Genomic DNA, 15,701 nt, shown 5'->3' with positions numbered 1-15,701 from the left:
TCCTTCCTTTAAAGATGATGAAATAAGCATAAGTATATGAAGTGAGGTGCTGGTGATCACACGATAACTTCAAAAGATGGTAAGGAAGATGATTATGGGCAGGGAGGGAAAATTGGAATCCCTTATTTATTATAAAATCTGAAGAAGAAATTTGATTCACAATAAGGTCTTGTATTGTTTTCTTATTTGATATTTGTCTCAAATTTATATCTGTGGCCAATAGCAAAATAACTAAAGCAGCAGGCACTAGTCTTATCTTTAGAGTAGTTTTAGAAATAAATTGAAGTTTGAAGTAAACTTTAAGACTCTGGGACATGTTAGATAGCTAATTCACCATTAAACATTGAGATCAGTGTGTTCTTTTTCCCACCGTTAACATGTCACTCACAATAATAATACTTTTCTTGAATGCTTTTGTTAATGGAAGAAATGCATTGAAGAGGGAGATATGAGAAATCAGTAAAGGCCAAACCAATCTCTTATGTTGGTTTCAGTCAAGAGAAACCATGACACTCTGGCAAGAGAAACTGAAGATTACAGGCCATATCAAGATACCTTCCTCAAGGGGCATGAGGGCTATATGATCTCTATCAGATTCAAGAAACTTTTTCACCATTTCGAGCTTCTCTGGTTTCAAGTAGCAAAACAAATATTGATGTATCTTAAGGAAAGAGAAGGTTTGAACAACTAATCCAACAGTAAGTTTGAATATTCTCCAGAAGTATATGGGCTTTTGCTCCTTTCAAATGGTTTCACTCTTTGTTACTGCAGCCTGGTCATCCCAACACAGAAGAAAATATAGACACACGAGCTTTGGATTTTTGTATTTCTGAAGCTACCAGTAAATGACTAAATACGAAATAATTCTTTCTCACGTACAAGAATCCCAGGGAAGGTACTCAGTGGGCCTGACCATTTCCCATCTACAACAAGCAGGGTATTTTGATTGGTTCAACGTGGTATTTTGAATAGTCTAATTTAGAGCAAGGTATTATGTGGGGAATGTTGTACAATGGAGGCAGGTCTAAGTTAAAAATGTAGAACTGGGCCTCCCTGGTGGCACAAGGGGTTAAGCACAGCACTATGAAGCAATCCGCGGCCTCTGCAGCACAAGTTCGATCCCTGGCCGGCCAGAGGGAAACCCCCATGGCGAGGCAGACCTCTCCTGTCTCACCCACTTCTCCCCTCAGCAGTGTATTTTGGTCAGTCTGCCTGTTCTGTTCCCCACTCTGTATCTGGTGAATCCTCTCACCCCCTCACACTTCTGGCCTGTACCCCAGCTCTTGTATGCATAGATAAATAAATCTTTTTTAAAAAAAGTAGAACTGATGAAAGGGAGTTACTAGGAAAAAAAACAAAACAAAACAAAACACTGAGCAGATAATTCTAGGTTGTCACCTGTGGTTTGTTATGGAACACATCGGATTACTCAGATTTGTTTTCATTCCCTCAGGTTGCAAATAACAGCAACATATTTCAATTAATTCAGCTAATATGGATTTATAGTAAAGAAATATGGTAAATTGAAGAAATCCATCCCAGAAATGTTCTAGCAATCCCGTTAGCATGTCCTTTCCACATCAGTTAGCAAACATCCCTTACTCTAGTGTTCCTTTTATAATGACTCAGTTGAAATGGCGAGCAAATGAGAGCAAACACATAAATAATTAATTCTTGACTCTCGTCTGTCTTCTACTCCCTCACTCTTCCAGTTTGCTCACACAACTTACCACCTTCCTAAGTCTCGAAGTCTTCTTATATTCAAATTATTCAAGATATATTTTGATTGGGTAAACCAGTCAATATCAAATATAGGATGATTTTTGTTGATTGGAGTTTTTATGCCAATTCATTTATTAGTTTGCCGGTTGGAAACCTAAATTTGGACAGGCATCAATCATTGTTTCAATCAGTTTGAGCCAGGAAAATGGGGCTAAGTAGAATCGTTGAAAGTTAAAAGGAACTATGGATGTGTCAGTTAACAATGGGTGGACACCTTGAATGAGCTGACTACCATCCAAAAATTAAAGATTAAGTTTTTTTTTGTTGTTGTTTTTAAGCAATGAATAGAAATGAAATCCCTCCGCTGCAAAAATTATTTTAGATCTATGGGTGAGACCAGGGTGCACAGGAGAGATCTTGTCACAGGAGAGCTAGGAAATTGAAGGGGGAACAGAAATTATCACATTGGCCACAGAATTAGAAAAAAAACAATAAGTTTTTCCTCAAGCTAAAATACATACTCTATTTCTTCATTTCTTAAAACATAATTATCATTAAAAACGAGACTTGTATTTTTTATACAGAAACTTAAACATTTTTAAAAGCAAGAAGTCTCTTTATTGGGGCCTCCCTGGTGGCGCAAGGGATTAAGATGCAGCCTGTGAAGCTATCGGCAGCCTTTGCTGCACGAGTTTGATCCCTGCCAGCCAGGAAGCAACCCACATGGCCCAGGAGACCTCTCCTGACTCGCCCACTGCTCCCCTCAGCAGTGTACTTGGTCGATCTGCCTATTCTGTTTCCCCACTCTGTCTCTGATGAATCCTCTCACCCCCCACACCTCTGGTATGTACCCCAGCTCTTGTATGCATAACTAAATAAATCTTTAAAAAAGAAGTCTCTTTATTAAATCAGTAGTCTGGGAACAAAATGGAAATTTCAAAGAAATTCATGGAAGAGGTGTTTGAGAGTTATCCTAAGCAGAAGAGGTTTAGGGAAAGGACACAAGAAAAGACTGATAAAAGAAAAGATGGGGAAGGGTGATAAAAAATAGATACTCCCGAAGAGCAGTGTTCACAGTCCTGCCGCAATTAGTACCACTCTGGTCAAGTCACCATAGTCTGCACTAGGCTTAGCTCCTCTGGTCCCAGGCTGCTCTGGGGAAAACAGCATGCTCAGCTTGCCTGGCCTCTCCCCAGTGCCTATTACTTGCGGTGGGCCTAAGAAGGAAGGGTTCAGACTCCTGGGATGAGGCTGTTATTTCTCTTAGTTCTCAGCTCCATGGAAATTCTTAGGGGATACGGGCTATAGATAAAAGATGCAGGAGGAATAGGAAGGGCTCAAATGATGAGTGAGGAGGCAGGGTGGTTTGATTTTTTAAGTTCCCCTGATACTTTTTATTTATGTATTTGCTGCTTCTAGCAAAATCAAGAAAGGAAAATAATTCATACATAGAATGCCTGTGCAAATTGCAAACCAATAACCTACTACCACCAGGAGGTTCTGGCCTCTGTCCTGGGTATAGTTTCAGAGCTGTGAAAAAGAAGGGATATGTACATCGATAGGACCCAATCCCAGGAAATTTTGGATCAAGAAAAGTCCAGGAACATGCACTTGCAAAGTGGGATCGGGGAAGAGGCCTAAAACTGGGTTCATTGTAGATGAAGCCTAATCATTTGGAGTTGGTTATTTGCTGACATGCCCTTCTTTCGTTCTTTCAGACTGAGCAGCTGTGGGGAAAATTTCTAGTCTTTAGAGCCAAATCAGTAATATTGGACTAGAAACTGCTTAATGAGCTTCAACCCTAAAACAAGTTGTGCTAGAATCCAAGGCAAAAATAAAAAGACCCACAAAGTCTAGAAGTCAAAGACAGTAGCTCTACATAGAGGGAGTTTTAAGTTTTAGTCCGACTCCTCCGGGGCTTCAATTTGGGAGGTGGGGAATGGTGGGAGACTGGTAATTGGGGAGAAGATGAGGACTGCCTGACCTGCAATTAATTTAAACTACTGCGGAGTGTGAAGGAAGAGGAGTTAGAAAGCAGGGGGAGGGTCTTTTTGCTGCAACAGCGTTAGCTTCTATTTCTATGGAAAGTCTAGTCTAGTCGTCGGTGGATGAGCACCGTGGGACAATGCAGATAACAGTGACTCTCTGGTTAAAAAATAAAATCTTTCCAGTAAGCACCCCTCTGGGCGCCTGTATACCCCGCGGGCCTGCTGTCCCGGGCCTCTGCTTCAGTCTGTGGCCTCCGGTGAGCCTTTAAAACCCAGCTTCCCCCGCCTCCACCCCCAGCTCCCGCTCCCAGACAGGTGTTTTCCCAACTCCTAAGGCCCACGATTTTGGGGAGTGGCTGAGCCAATAAGATTTCCCTTTGGGGGGGGGGCGGGAGAAAAGGCGTGGCCAGTTGGGTCAGAGCGGGGCGGGGTTTGCGCGGCAGAGCAGAGCCTGCCTGGTTGCGTGGAGGGTTGTTTTATTCCCCCCCCCCTACTTTTTTTTTTTTTCTCCTGGAGTCTTATTAATTTCTCTGTGGGGCTGCAGCTGGAGACCGCGGAGCGTTGGAAATGACGCTCGGAGCTTTAATTACCGCAGCCGCCGGACAAGTGTAAGGAAAGCTGACAAGAAGAAGGACAGGATCGGGAGAGAAGCAAAGCGCTCCCCCCGCCCCCCTGTCCCCTCCCAATTTGGACTGGAGGTGCAAGGAAACTGGAAAGGGAGCCGAACATAGCCCGGCTGGGGGGTGAGGCCGGAAACCTACCGCCTCTTTGCAATCAACTTTTTTTTGGAAACCTTTTTCCACCCCCTTCCTTTTTATTGTTGACCAACCAGTGAGAGAGAAAGTGAGGGAGCGAGAAGACCAAGGCTCACCCGGGGAAATAGCTGCACAGTTCGGCCCGAAGCGGCGGGCGCACACGCGCGAGCACCCTCCATCCGCGCCCTCGCGCGCACCCTCTCCGGGTCCTGCGGCCCCGGGCCCTGGACCCCCGGGCGCCCACTCGCTCGCCCGCGCCGGGAGCCGCTGCACCGAGCGCGCGGCGCGCCGGGCAGAGGGCCATCCTCCGCGTGCCCCCGAGGGGATATGCCATTTGGACATGTAATTGTCAGCACGGGATCTGAGACCTCCAAAAAATGAAGCTGGCGGCAGGACTGTGGGTCTGGGTGAGTCTTCTCGTGGCAGCGGGGACCGTCCAGCCCGGCGCCTCTCAGTCAGGTGGGTCGCTTGCTTTCTCGCGCTCCAGCTGTTGAACCTGCTGCCTCCGGCTCGGCGGCGTCGGGAGGCTCCCTCGCCCCCTGCCCACCCTGCCTCCCGCTGGCTCCCAGGCGGGGCGACCCCTCCACCAGGGCTGCTTCCCTGGGCTCTCCTGTCTTTCTTCTCTCTGTCCCCAAACTTAGCCTTTGTGTGCTATTTACTGTGGACGATCACTCTGCGCCCCTCTCCTTAAGCCCCTTCTTTCTTTCCTGCGCGTTTTCTGCGCGCCTAAGCGGGATCCCTTCGGGTCGCGCCGGTGCTGCAGGCGGGGGAGACCCAAATCCCGAGTCGGCGGAGACGTGTGTCTCCCCGTCGGTGCTCCCCGGGGAAGCGCCCACCGCGGGGGCCGCGGGAGTGAGGGGCTCCCCTGGCGGTGCCAGCTGGGCCGCTTGGACGCGGGAGGGCGGTGGGGAGCGGAGCGCGGAGAGCCGGGCTTGGCACCTGTGTGTGCTGCTGGCGGCCACTGCGCCCCCAGTCGCCGGAGCTGGCGGGGTCAGCCCTGCCTGGAGCCCAGCCTGGGCAGCTGGAGCGCGGCGGGCGGGCGCACCTCGGTCCGGGGGCGCAGAACTCTGGACCCCTGGAGCCAGCGTGCCCGAGTGCTAGCCCGATCGATTTGTGGGGAGCTTACTGGCCTGCCTGACCTCTTAAAAGAAAAAAAAAAAGGCTTGGCACACTTGAGCCGGGAGCCCAGCCTTCCCGCCGGTGGCTGTGCTGGCTCCAGGAAGAGTTCCTCCTGCAGTTCAACTTGCTATTGGCCAGAGTCCCTCCAACTTCTCTGCTCATTGCCCGGCGCGGCCGCCGAGCCGACCCGTCGCACTAAGTGGTTTAACCCCGGGCGGGCGCGGCGGAGCTGGGCGCGCGGCCCCTGCGCGCCGGAGAGCTGGAGCGCCAGGTGCTGGGACCCGCCAAAGGTGGTCCTGACCCCCGAGAGCGAGCGCGGGGGGCTGGCGCGCCGCGGCGGGCAGGGCGCAGCGCGGCACCTGCAGCGCCAGGGAGCTCAAAGTTTCTGCCAGTGGAGTTTCCCGGGGATGGAAATGGGACGCGAAGGGACCGAGGAGGGCCGGGGTCTGACGTGGCCGGGGGTGGGGGGGCCTTCCTGGAGAGCCGGAGATTTCCGGAGCCATCCGGGGCTGGTCGCGGGAGCGTGGGAGGCAGCGAGAGGAGATAAAGCCCCCGGGAGTGGCGAGAGGGAGAGCTTTAGGCCCCCGGAGGGTGTCCTTCTGACCTCACCGAGAAAACAGCGCGCTGTAGTTTGCCCGCTCCGCCCCCGCCGACGCCTCCCCCGCCCAGCCTAGTAAATAACAAGTTTTCCAATCGTTGAGCCTTTCAAAATGACCTTCGAATGGCACAATGTGCGCTGTTTGTGCTGGCGGTCTGCACCCTCCCAATTACTCCGAAATTCTTCATGCATACCAGGTCCCGCGCTGCAGCCACCTCCGGAATTACACCAACGGGGACTGGAGATTCCTGGCGGCCTCTTAGATACATCCCTTTTTATCTGCCTCCCCACTCTGCATCCCTTCATATTTCCCCTCAATGGGTTGATTACGCACATTGACCCATTCAAAAGCAGTTACGACTGACAAGCAGGCTTAGCTGGGAGGAATTTCTACGAGGCGACCTACTGGGGGTGTCTGGTTCAGCCTCGGCCGCTGGGGGACCCGGCTCGGAGTCCGGGGCGGTTTGGTATTAACTGAGACTCCGGGTTGAGCTATGCCGAAAAGCCCTTTTCAGAATTTCTGCAAGGAATGCAATCCAAATTAGTTCTGCAGCTGTCCCCTTCCACGTCTCCGGCGACACCGCCTCGCGCCCTCGCTGGTCTCCTCTCGCCTCCCCGGGCGAACTGTCAGACCCACAGGCGAGCCCATTTGGAGCGCTAGGATTAGCGTGCCATTGTTGCTCCGTGTGTGACTCTGTACTTGAAATTCTGGGGGCACAAAGGCGAGCCTCACTTGTTCAAAACACAAAGTGATCGAGATGAAAGGGCCGCACAAAGAAAAGCTCTCGGGTGCATCCCTGGTATAATTGCAACTCGCATGCTAAGGTGATCCACTGGAAACTGCAAATGCCCCCAGGGACTTCTTTTGCACCCCCCAACCCCACCCCCCATTCTGCTGCACCTGGCAGGGAAAGTTCAGCTGGTTTGAACGTCGTGCTTTTCTAAAACCACGTTGCTCTCTGGGGTGTGAGCGAGGCGCTGTGTGTTTGTGGCTGTGGAGGTGTGGGCTGTACGTTCCCAAGTAAATACATACTGCGTGTCTCCAGTCTCGCGGTTAGCAGTCAGTAGCAGTTTGGAGGAGTTTGTTTTGGTCCAAATGAGAAATTAAGTGCGGATAAGTAAACTAAGCTGCCAGAGGGCGACAAGATGTTGAGTGAATTGCTTTTAGATGAAACAAATTAAGGAAACGAGGGAAGACAGTCTGCTTCTCGCATTATTAGACACGCTTGGAGTTCAGGGGAAAGTGGCATATTTTTGAAATGCTAATTTCTTAAGAAGCAGAAGGAATGCACCTTATTTACTGCTCTATGTGAACAGAATAAAAATATGGGGAGGGGGGAGATCCCGCTGTGCAGATCTATGATATTTCTTAAAATAATTGTAACAGAAGAAGACCTGTTTTTTATTTTTTTCTTCTTTTGCTTGGGAAAAAACAGATTTAGAGAATTTTGTAGTCATTCTGAAGGGTTTTTGTCTCATTGTCAGTGATTTATTTTGTCTAGAAATATTATAGCCAGAGGTTCTTTAGATGACAATTAAAAAACCTCTACCAACAAAAGGAATAATACAAAAGTTGTCTTCCTGATATGATTGAAAAATAATATCACCTTCTATTGAAATAGAATATATACACTAGTATTGAAGTAATACTCTTACATACCTGATAGATAGGTGATGAATAAGTTCAGTTTTCATTTCTTATATGCAAGTAACTTAGTCCTGCTTTTCATTCTGTAAAAGAATATGCGGTCCCCCTCCATATTTCTCTCTCTATATATCTCTGAAAACTTAGGTGTTTTTTTCTCGCATTCAAGAAGCAAAAGATTAGTAAAACTCAACTTAGGGGAAATATGTTAAATATATTTTAAAAAAATCCTTTTTTTTTCTACATGGGTGTAATGTAAGCACTGTTTGCTTTCAATTTTGGAATTCTTATATGTATGAAAGGGGCCTTTTTTAGAAAAAGGTGTTATTTTTTCTTCAAGATGCTTCTAAATAAATTTATATCTATAACTATACTTGCAAATCATTCAAAAATACTATAATATGGACTCATGATATGGTTGAATGACTATGGTTATATCACAATGCCTTGTCTTTTAATTTTTTCTCTTACACTAAAATGCTTTTATTTATTTTAATCATGCATGAATAGAAAGTCATTTTTTTTTTTTTTAGAAAACCCAAGCATTTACTCCTATATATTTTTTCATTTAGTCACTGGAAATAGATCTTCATTAAAAAATTACATTAGAATAGTTACAAGGGCATGCACTTCATGGAAGATTTACGTATTTTTCACTTTACCCTGAACACAGTAAGTTAGCATTGGCTGATTTTTAGAGTTTGCATTCATTTGAGGGAAAATCATATTTCCTGCTTAAAGTGGATTCAAATATTTAGTATTCATGAGCTTTCATCCCTTTGGTTCTTAAATAGAAGTACTATTTATCATCTGTCTCATGCATTCACCCTTTCCATTACTATAGATTTTTTTCTTTACATATTATTATTTATTGAGTTTACACATGTGAATATATATTTTCCCCTCCACCACTAAGTGTATTCTTTTTTTTTTTGAATGTCTTTCCCAGAAACCTGCCACTCAGCCACTGCAGGAGTCCTCTGAGCCAGTATCATTCTTTCTTTCTGATAAATCTGATATTGCTGGTTGGCTGGACAATCGCAAGCCATTCCATTGCTCAGATTTATTCCTGCAAGAAAATAAAAAGGCATCGATCCAAAATCACTAACACATCTCAAAGCCCTGACTCCAAGGCCGGATCTTTCCAAAGAGAAGTCCCCTTTTACCTTTCTCTTGCACTCTGTTCCTTCTCTTGATCAAAGGTAGAAGATAGAGAACTGTCATGCAAAAAATGCTAGGGATGCAAGGAATTGTGCTCTTTCCAAATAGTCTGACGCCTGTTACTAGAGCCATCTTGAGATTAATGATTATATCAAGTGCACATTTTAGAGAATAGATTGAATTAGGGTACCTTAAATATTGTAATGCTTTAGGAGTTTCATTTTAAAATTTGATTTCAAGACAGTTATTAAGAAAATTTCACTTCTATTAAAAATAGCAACAAATTTTCCTTCATCTTACAATATTATGCTATTGTTGGCTATCCGTGAGTTACTTCCAAGCAAATCATCAAAAAAGATGTTCTGTTTACCTGCAAACTTGTTGGCACTTACTCTGTTTGATTGCATCTATCTGAGAGATACTGTTTTATAAGAGATTTTAATATTTACATTGAAATTAGCTTATACATATTCAAGCCTACAGCTGTTCTACAAAAATTAATTGTCAAGCATATTCCACTGTTATCTTTTGCAGTGGTCTACTGAGTGTATTATGCAGGGTAGAATTTAATCATATTATAAACTTTTCCCCAGGTTATATGATTTTAGAAATGTTCTGCTATGTTCATTTGACCATATGGAACCAAATTGCATCTTTTATCTCATACTCCTTTTCTGAATTATTATAAATATTGGGCAGTTGAAGTAAAACCTTGCTTTTCATGATTTCCAGTATAACAATTGACTGGAGTTTACATTTTAAAATGAAAAATAATCTCCTAGTTTTTTTTAAACTGTTTTAAACATTAAAAGATCTTAGATCAATTGTTTCCTGAAAATTAGCTTTTCTACATAATTTGAACAGGAATTTGACTATTTTGTGATTAACTTCACACCAGACGGAGTCGAGTAGGTTAAATCAGGATTGCTATGTTGTAGCATAGTTCCTTCAGTTTCTTCTTAATACCAGAGCAGCTTCTTGACTTTGTAACTTGTCTTGTGTTCCTGGGGAAAACAATGTATGTGATGCACTCTATTTCTCCATTGTATAGCTCTTTTCTGAAAAATGGTTCTAACATCTTCAATGATATTGTGATACATTCCAGTCACAAGTTAACTGATATATTTAAGACGTGCACATATGTTTTAATAAACATAATTTACATTTTATAGCTGACCACCTCTATCAGAAAGCTCCTCTCTAAATGATTTAGATTATCAACTCTAAAGCATTTGTTTTGAGGGCCGTTTTCCCAAAATATTACTTTTCAGAATTGTTCTATAGCACTTTAGATTTCATTGTATTTTTTCTCTCTTTTTTCTGAGTTGTTGGTAATTCTGATACGTTTATTAAATAAATTCAACAATTTTCCAATGTTTTAATCAAAGCTTTAAAGCCACTTTGTTTTCATATTTAACACTTAAACTAGCTCTATCTGTACTAATTGTTAAAGAGGGAAGAGAACTGTCTCACTTTCACTACATTGAAGTGAATGAAATATGTGGGTATTTTTAGATCTCATTCCAAAGTGCTTTTTGGGACATGTAATACTTGTTTTATGGTTATTTTCATTTTGAATAAATAATTACTCTGCAGTCCCATTGCTTTGCACAATTCTAGGGGGCAGCAGTCACATAGAATTTAATGAAATGATTCATGCTCAAGCACAGGAACAGCCCTGCAGCTGGGTAATGCTTCAGATTAGAGCACCAGAATAAAAGTTAGGAGAATTGAATTTTGGACATCCAATCATTTCTATGTGATCTTGGCTTAGATGTCTTACCTTTGTGTCTCAATTTCCTCATCTCTATTAGTGCAGCTGAAAGGATACCTAAATAATTAAAATCTTGAATTTTCTAAATGACATAGCTAAACAGAAAAAGCGTATTTAGATTTTTTGGAAAAAGAAATCCATTCATTTTCAATTATTTTCATAAGTGGATCTCTGTTTTTTAAAGTGAGTTAGTATCTGTAGCTCTAGTATCTAAAACAGGTGAAAAGGTCAAAGAGGGCTGCTTTATTAACAAAGCCTGAACAAAGCTTCAGCCAGAAGCCAACTTTGTGCCCCTGCCTTTGGTACTCCCCCACTTGCATTTCCTCTCTCATCTCCTGTCTGGGCTTTACCTAAATCTAGCACTATTTAGAAATCACTGATCAGTTCCAGTCCTTTTATTTTTTCAAGTGAGCAAACTAGGAGGGAGCACAGGGAAGTTAAGTGATGAAGTATCATCTCCTGACACCAGCGTCATTTTCTTTAGCATACAGAGACATACTATAAAAGTTGCAAACACTTAGGAAAAACTAGATTTTTTTAAAGAGAAATATAAAATTGAAATGAAAACAAATGAATTGGATATATGGGCCTAATTATCATACCGTGATATTCTTATCAATGGTAAGACTGTGGGATCATCATCATTTTTATTTTAGGGAAGTAATCATTGATTGCATTTATAAATTTCAGCAGATTAAAGATTAAGATTAACAAAAAAAGAACTTTGTTAAGGCATAGTTTTATGAGATTCTATTTACCTTGTAATGCCTAACCTGAATATAGGATTTTGACTCTTAAAGTTGGATAATCCATACTATTATCTGTATACCATAGTACCTTCAAGAGTTTTTTATATGGGACTTTATTTAGATGACCAACAGAAGAAAATGCCCAAGTGGAGAATGGTATTTCTCCATTCTCTGTAAAGTAATATGCATACTTAAATGTTTTATAAAGAATAAGCAGTGGGCCCTTCATCAGTTAGTTGTTCGGGAGCCCTTAATCAACAAATCCATAGGAATCCTTCAGATTGGTCGAGGCTCATCCTTGGGTCCAGGGATCTTTATCTTTTACACTGTGTTTGAGGGACCCTCTTCTTTACGTCCCTACTGAGATCACAGTTGTATTCTTCAAACAAGTGCATATGCTATGCCTGAAGAACCACTTAGATTATATATATATGATATTATATATGATATGATAGCATGTTATATCTATATATCTATTTTATGGCGCATTTTCCTTCCTTTAGTTAGTCTCTGCAAAATGCTTTTTCTGGGCTCGTGATTTGCAGTGTTGTTGATTTCACCTTAACTCTCTGATTGTCACTAACTTCCTTCAAGCGCTAGAGCTTTCTTGGATATGATCAGCATTCTCATAGGCTGTGATGACAAAAGGGAGGTTTGCAATGTGTTTTGTCAGGGAAGAGACTTCTTGTTAGGAATTTGAAATAAAAATGGACCCCACCACCCTACCTTCCTGGCCTCCCTTAAAGCATTAACACAGACACTGTGAAACATCCTGTGCAACACTGTTAAACCTCCCCTTAAGAAGTAAACCTCCCCTTGATCATTACTGTTAATCATGTTAGTTCCATTATGTACAGTTACCAATGAATATAAGCACTTACATCAGACTCAATTTCTGAATATAGGTAGCTAAAGCAATAGGATTCAAGGCTGTGTGAATGTTTGTGTGCATAGAATGTGTATATTCGTATATTCGTGTCTATGTATTATATACATACACTTTAAAGAGAAGAAAATGAACGGTGCAATATGCACTTGTTAATTTCCCCAAAAGTCAGATTTGTAAATAGTCAGTTTCACCTACTACATCTTTACTACTCTCTTGACTTTTACTTGTGTTTGTTCCCATATACATCTAGTATAGGAGGACATCAAAGTTTTAAGCCTTTAAGATACAAATGGGGATTGTAAATCTGCTTTCAAAAGATGCATCTGTGGTCTTTTGTGATGTGTCATAACTGGTTAAGACTGGAAAAAATGGCAATGGAGTCTCCAGTTTCTGTAACCATAGCTGGTATGGTTTTACTTTGAATATTGAGTTGTATCATCAAGTATTTCAGGATGAGTCCCTGTGATTAGAATGGAGATGCCTAATTGAGATCATGGATGGCACTGACTATTTTGCTTGGGTGAACTCTCATGTTACTCGAATCTTTGTCATTATTTCCTGCAGACTTAGAAAATGTAAGTTTTTTCTATGGGGACCTACCTATGAACACCAAATAAAAATAAAATGGTGTAATATTTATTTTCAATACACACTTTCATTTTCAGGATTTCCTTTTACCTGATCATTTTTTTCTGGTGCTAGAACAGTTAAACAAGTTTTTTTTATTTTATTTTAAGGAGATTAGATTACATGGCTTATCAAAATGTATTCTCTAAAATTTTTCTTGACCTCATCTGGTACTTAAAAAACTCAGAGCAGGAACACCAAAGTCTGCTTTATTAGTGTCCTTGTTCAGTGTCTTCTTACCTCCAAGATTTCCTTCATGTCACTGCCAGATGACTGTTTCTAATATAACATGCTTATTATCCTTTTTCTACTCAGAAGCATTTATGGGTTCCCATTATAAAGTTCAAAGACTCCTAAAAATAGTCTTCAGTTTCCTTTTTAATCCAGCCTTAAGAGTTTGTTAAGATGTATTCTAAGGGCCAGGCTGACCAAGTGAATATTCCATGACTACGCCTTGCCTGTTGTGTTTGCTTTTGCTCACTGCTTTCCCTGGACTTCATGCCTCACTTGGCATCTCTGCCTTTCCAACCTGTTGAATCTTTTCATTTCTATATTTCATCATTCTTCTTCATGCCACTTCCATCACTAATCACCCTGCCTATAATCCTTATTTACCAGTTATCTAGCATTTCATTTTAAACCATACTAGAGTTTTAACTTTTTACGAGTGAGCAGTTTTATCCCGGGCAGATACTAATGCAGTGCCACATACATAGTAAGCTCTTTAAAAATAATTTTTAATGAAATAATAATATGCATTTGCTAAAACAATTTAAAACTCATTCATGGATGATTATTATATGTAATTAAACTATATAGTGCACAAAGTAAGCTGTTCTGAAAACATAATTATAGAATTCTTAATAATAGATATTAGGCATGTTTACCCTGGGAATTTCTTTAGTTGCTTTCTTGAGCTTCTCTTCATTTCTGTCAATGGAACGTTTCCAAAAGTATATCATTTTTTCCTATTCCCATTTGTAGAGTCTTCTCATAATTTTTTGCAAAGTATTTCTGTTCATTTTATTTTCTGATGAGTTAAATATAACACATGTATATCTATAAGTATATACATGTGTGTATATGTGTGTTGTGTGCTTATAGTTGCCTTCTTAAACATCTAACTGCTTTGTAGGTCACTTTTTCGTGGTCATTACATACCTATTTCTTATCTCCTATTTAAAAATTTGAATTAGTTTAAGCAATAAGCATGTGCTGACCCATTAATGTATTTCAGGACCATGTTCGAAACTGAGAAGGGCATATAAGAAGTTCAAGATGCCGATTTTCCCCTTTCTTTTGAAGGATAGATAATAATAAGGCCTATAAAATATAAGGCAACACCATGTTATTAAGTACTCTTCCAAATGCTTGGGAGGAATACTTTCCTCAAGAGAAATACTAATAAATATTTCATGAAAAAGGATTCCAGACAGAATGTGGCATTTTCTATTCCTAGATATTTGTGATAATACAACTTTGTTATAACTAAGATTTCTCAGTATCTTAAAATAGACAACTAGACATATGACTACCATCTTAAAAGGATCCTATAAAGGAAGTACTTGCAGCATAATTGAGCTGAGAGGTGACTGGGATTCTCTTAGCTGCTCTTTTAGATGATTCACTCTGCATTCTGAAAATTGGTGAAATGAGTATAGTATTTATAGAGTCAGATTCTACCAGTGACAATGTTCTTCCAGACATTTCTTCTCAGGTTACCACATTGTAAGAAACTGCAAGCCTTTCTAGGTCAGTGCCCTTTTAAAGTGTCCTATTTGTACTTTTACTTATAATGGCCTGAAACAGTTAATACAACTTTTAAAATCATCTAATAGACTACAAAGTGATTGGTTAATAAGAGAATTGGGCATGGAGACATAAGCACCTCTGTCTGAAATTCTATGAGAATTTCCCTCATTCATGAAGAATTCCCTAAGAATCCATAAAACAATAGTTTGAGTCAGGGATCATTGTTCCTGCTTCGTAGATGAGGGAATTGAGATACAAGCAAGTGCATTTGTAACGGGGAAGGCTGGTTGGTATACCAGTCTCTGGTCCAGTTACGTGTCCTGAGAGCCAGCTGGCTCTTCCTTCTGTTAATCAACTTCTTGCATGCCTTCTCCCAGCAACAGAAGCTAGTGATACCTCTCCAAGGCATGGCTCCCCCCTTCTGTTCTATCAGAAAGGGATGCTGAGCACACCAGGCCTCCTGCATTCAGAGCAACAGCTCTTTTTTGCTTTTCCTGCAGCCAGATGAAGAAATGTGTTCAATAAATTTATCATTAAATGAGTTCTCTCTATTTCTCTCTTCTGTTGTATTTTCCAGAGCTCATTCTTTTTACTATGCATATTAGAGAAACCATCATTTAAAACTTGCCTTCTTGAGAAAATTTTAGAGCAAGAGCATATCTAAGGTTTTGAGGCCTGCACTTATAATTTTGGGGAGCTACTGTAAAAACAATATAAAAGTAGAAATTTCAGAAGGCACTGATATGAGAGAGGGAAACTGATGCCTTTAAAAAAAACTTTGTGGTGTATCTGTCTATGTTTGAAAAGTGTACATTTTTAGACGTAACATTGTCCCTTTTATAAAAAATCTTTTTAGCGACAATATAAGCAATATAATATTAAATATAATATTAAAATTATTTTTTCTTAGTGCATGTAGTTA

General features: G+C 41.5%; 1 protein-coding gene across 3 annotated transcripts in view; it reads left to right on the top strand.

The window, feature by feature from the left end:
* Window positions 1–4,748: 4,748 nt before the first annotated feature.
* Window positions 4,749–15,701, top strand: part of LOC119255187 (receptor tyrosine-protein kinase erbB-4) — a 964,561-nt gene continuing 953,608 nt past the window's right edge. For all 3 annotated transcript variants that reach the window (XM_054700043.1, XM_054700042.1, XM_054700041.1), the window contains exon 1: window positions 4,749–4,924. In XM_054700043.1, the coding sequence (XP_054556018.1) occupies window positions 4,843–4,924 (82 nt within the window). In that variant the 5' untranslated portion in view covers window positions 4,749–4,842. The remainder of the gene's footprint in view (window positions 4,925–15,701) is intronic.

The sequence above is a fragment of the Talpa occidentalis genome, unplaced genomic scaffold (assembly GCF_014898055.3).
Source record: "Talpa occidentalis isolate TD23 unplaced genomic scaffold, MPIMG_talOcc4v2.1 talOcc4.3, whole genome shotgun sequence".
NCBI classification, from domain to species: domain Eukaryota; kingdom Metazoa; phylum Chordata; class Mammalia; order Eulipotyphla; family Talpidae; genus Talpa; species Talpa occidentalis.
This window is presented reverse-complemented; position numbering and strand designations above follow the sequence as displayed.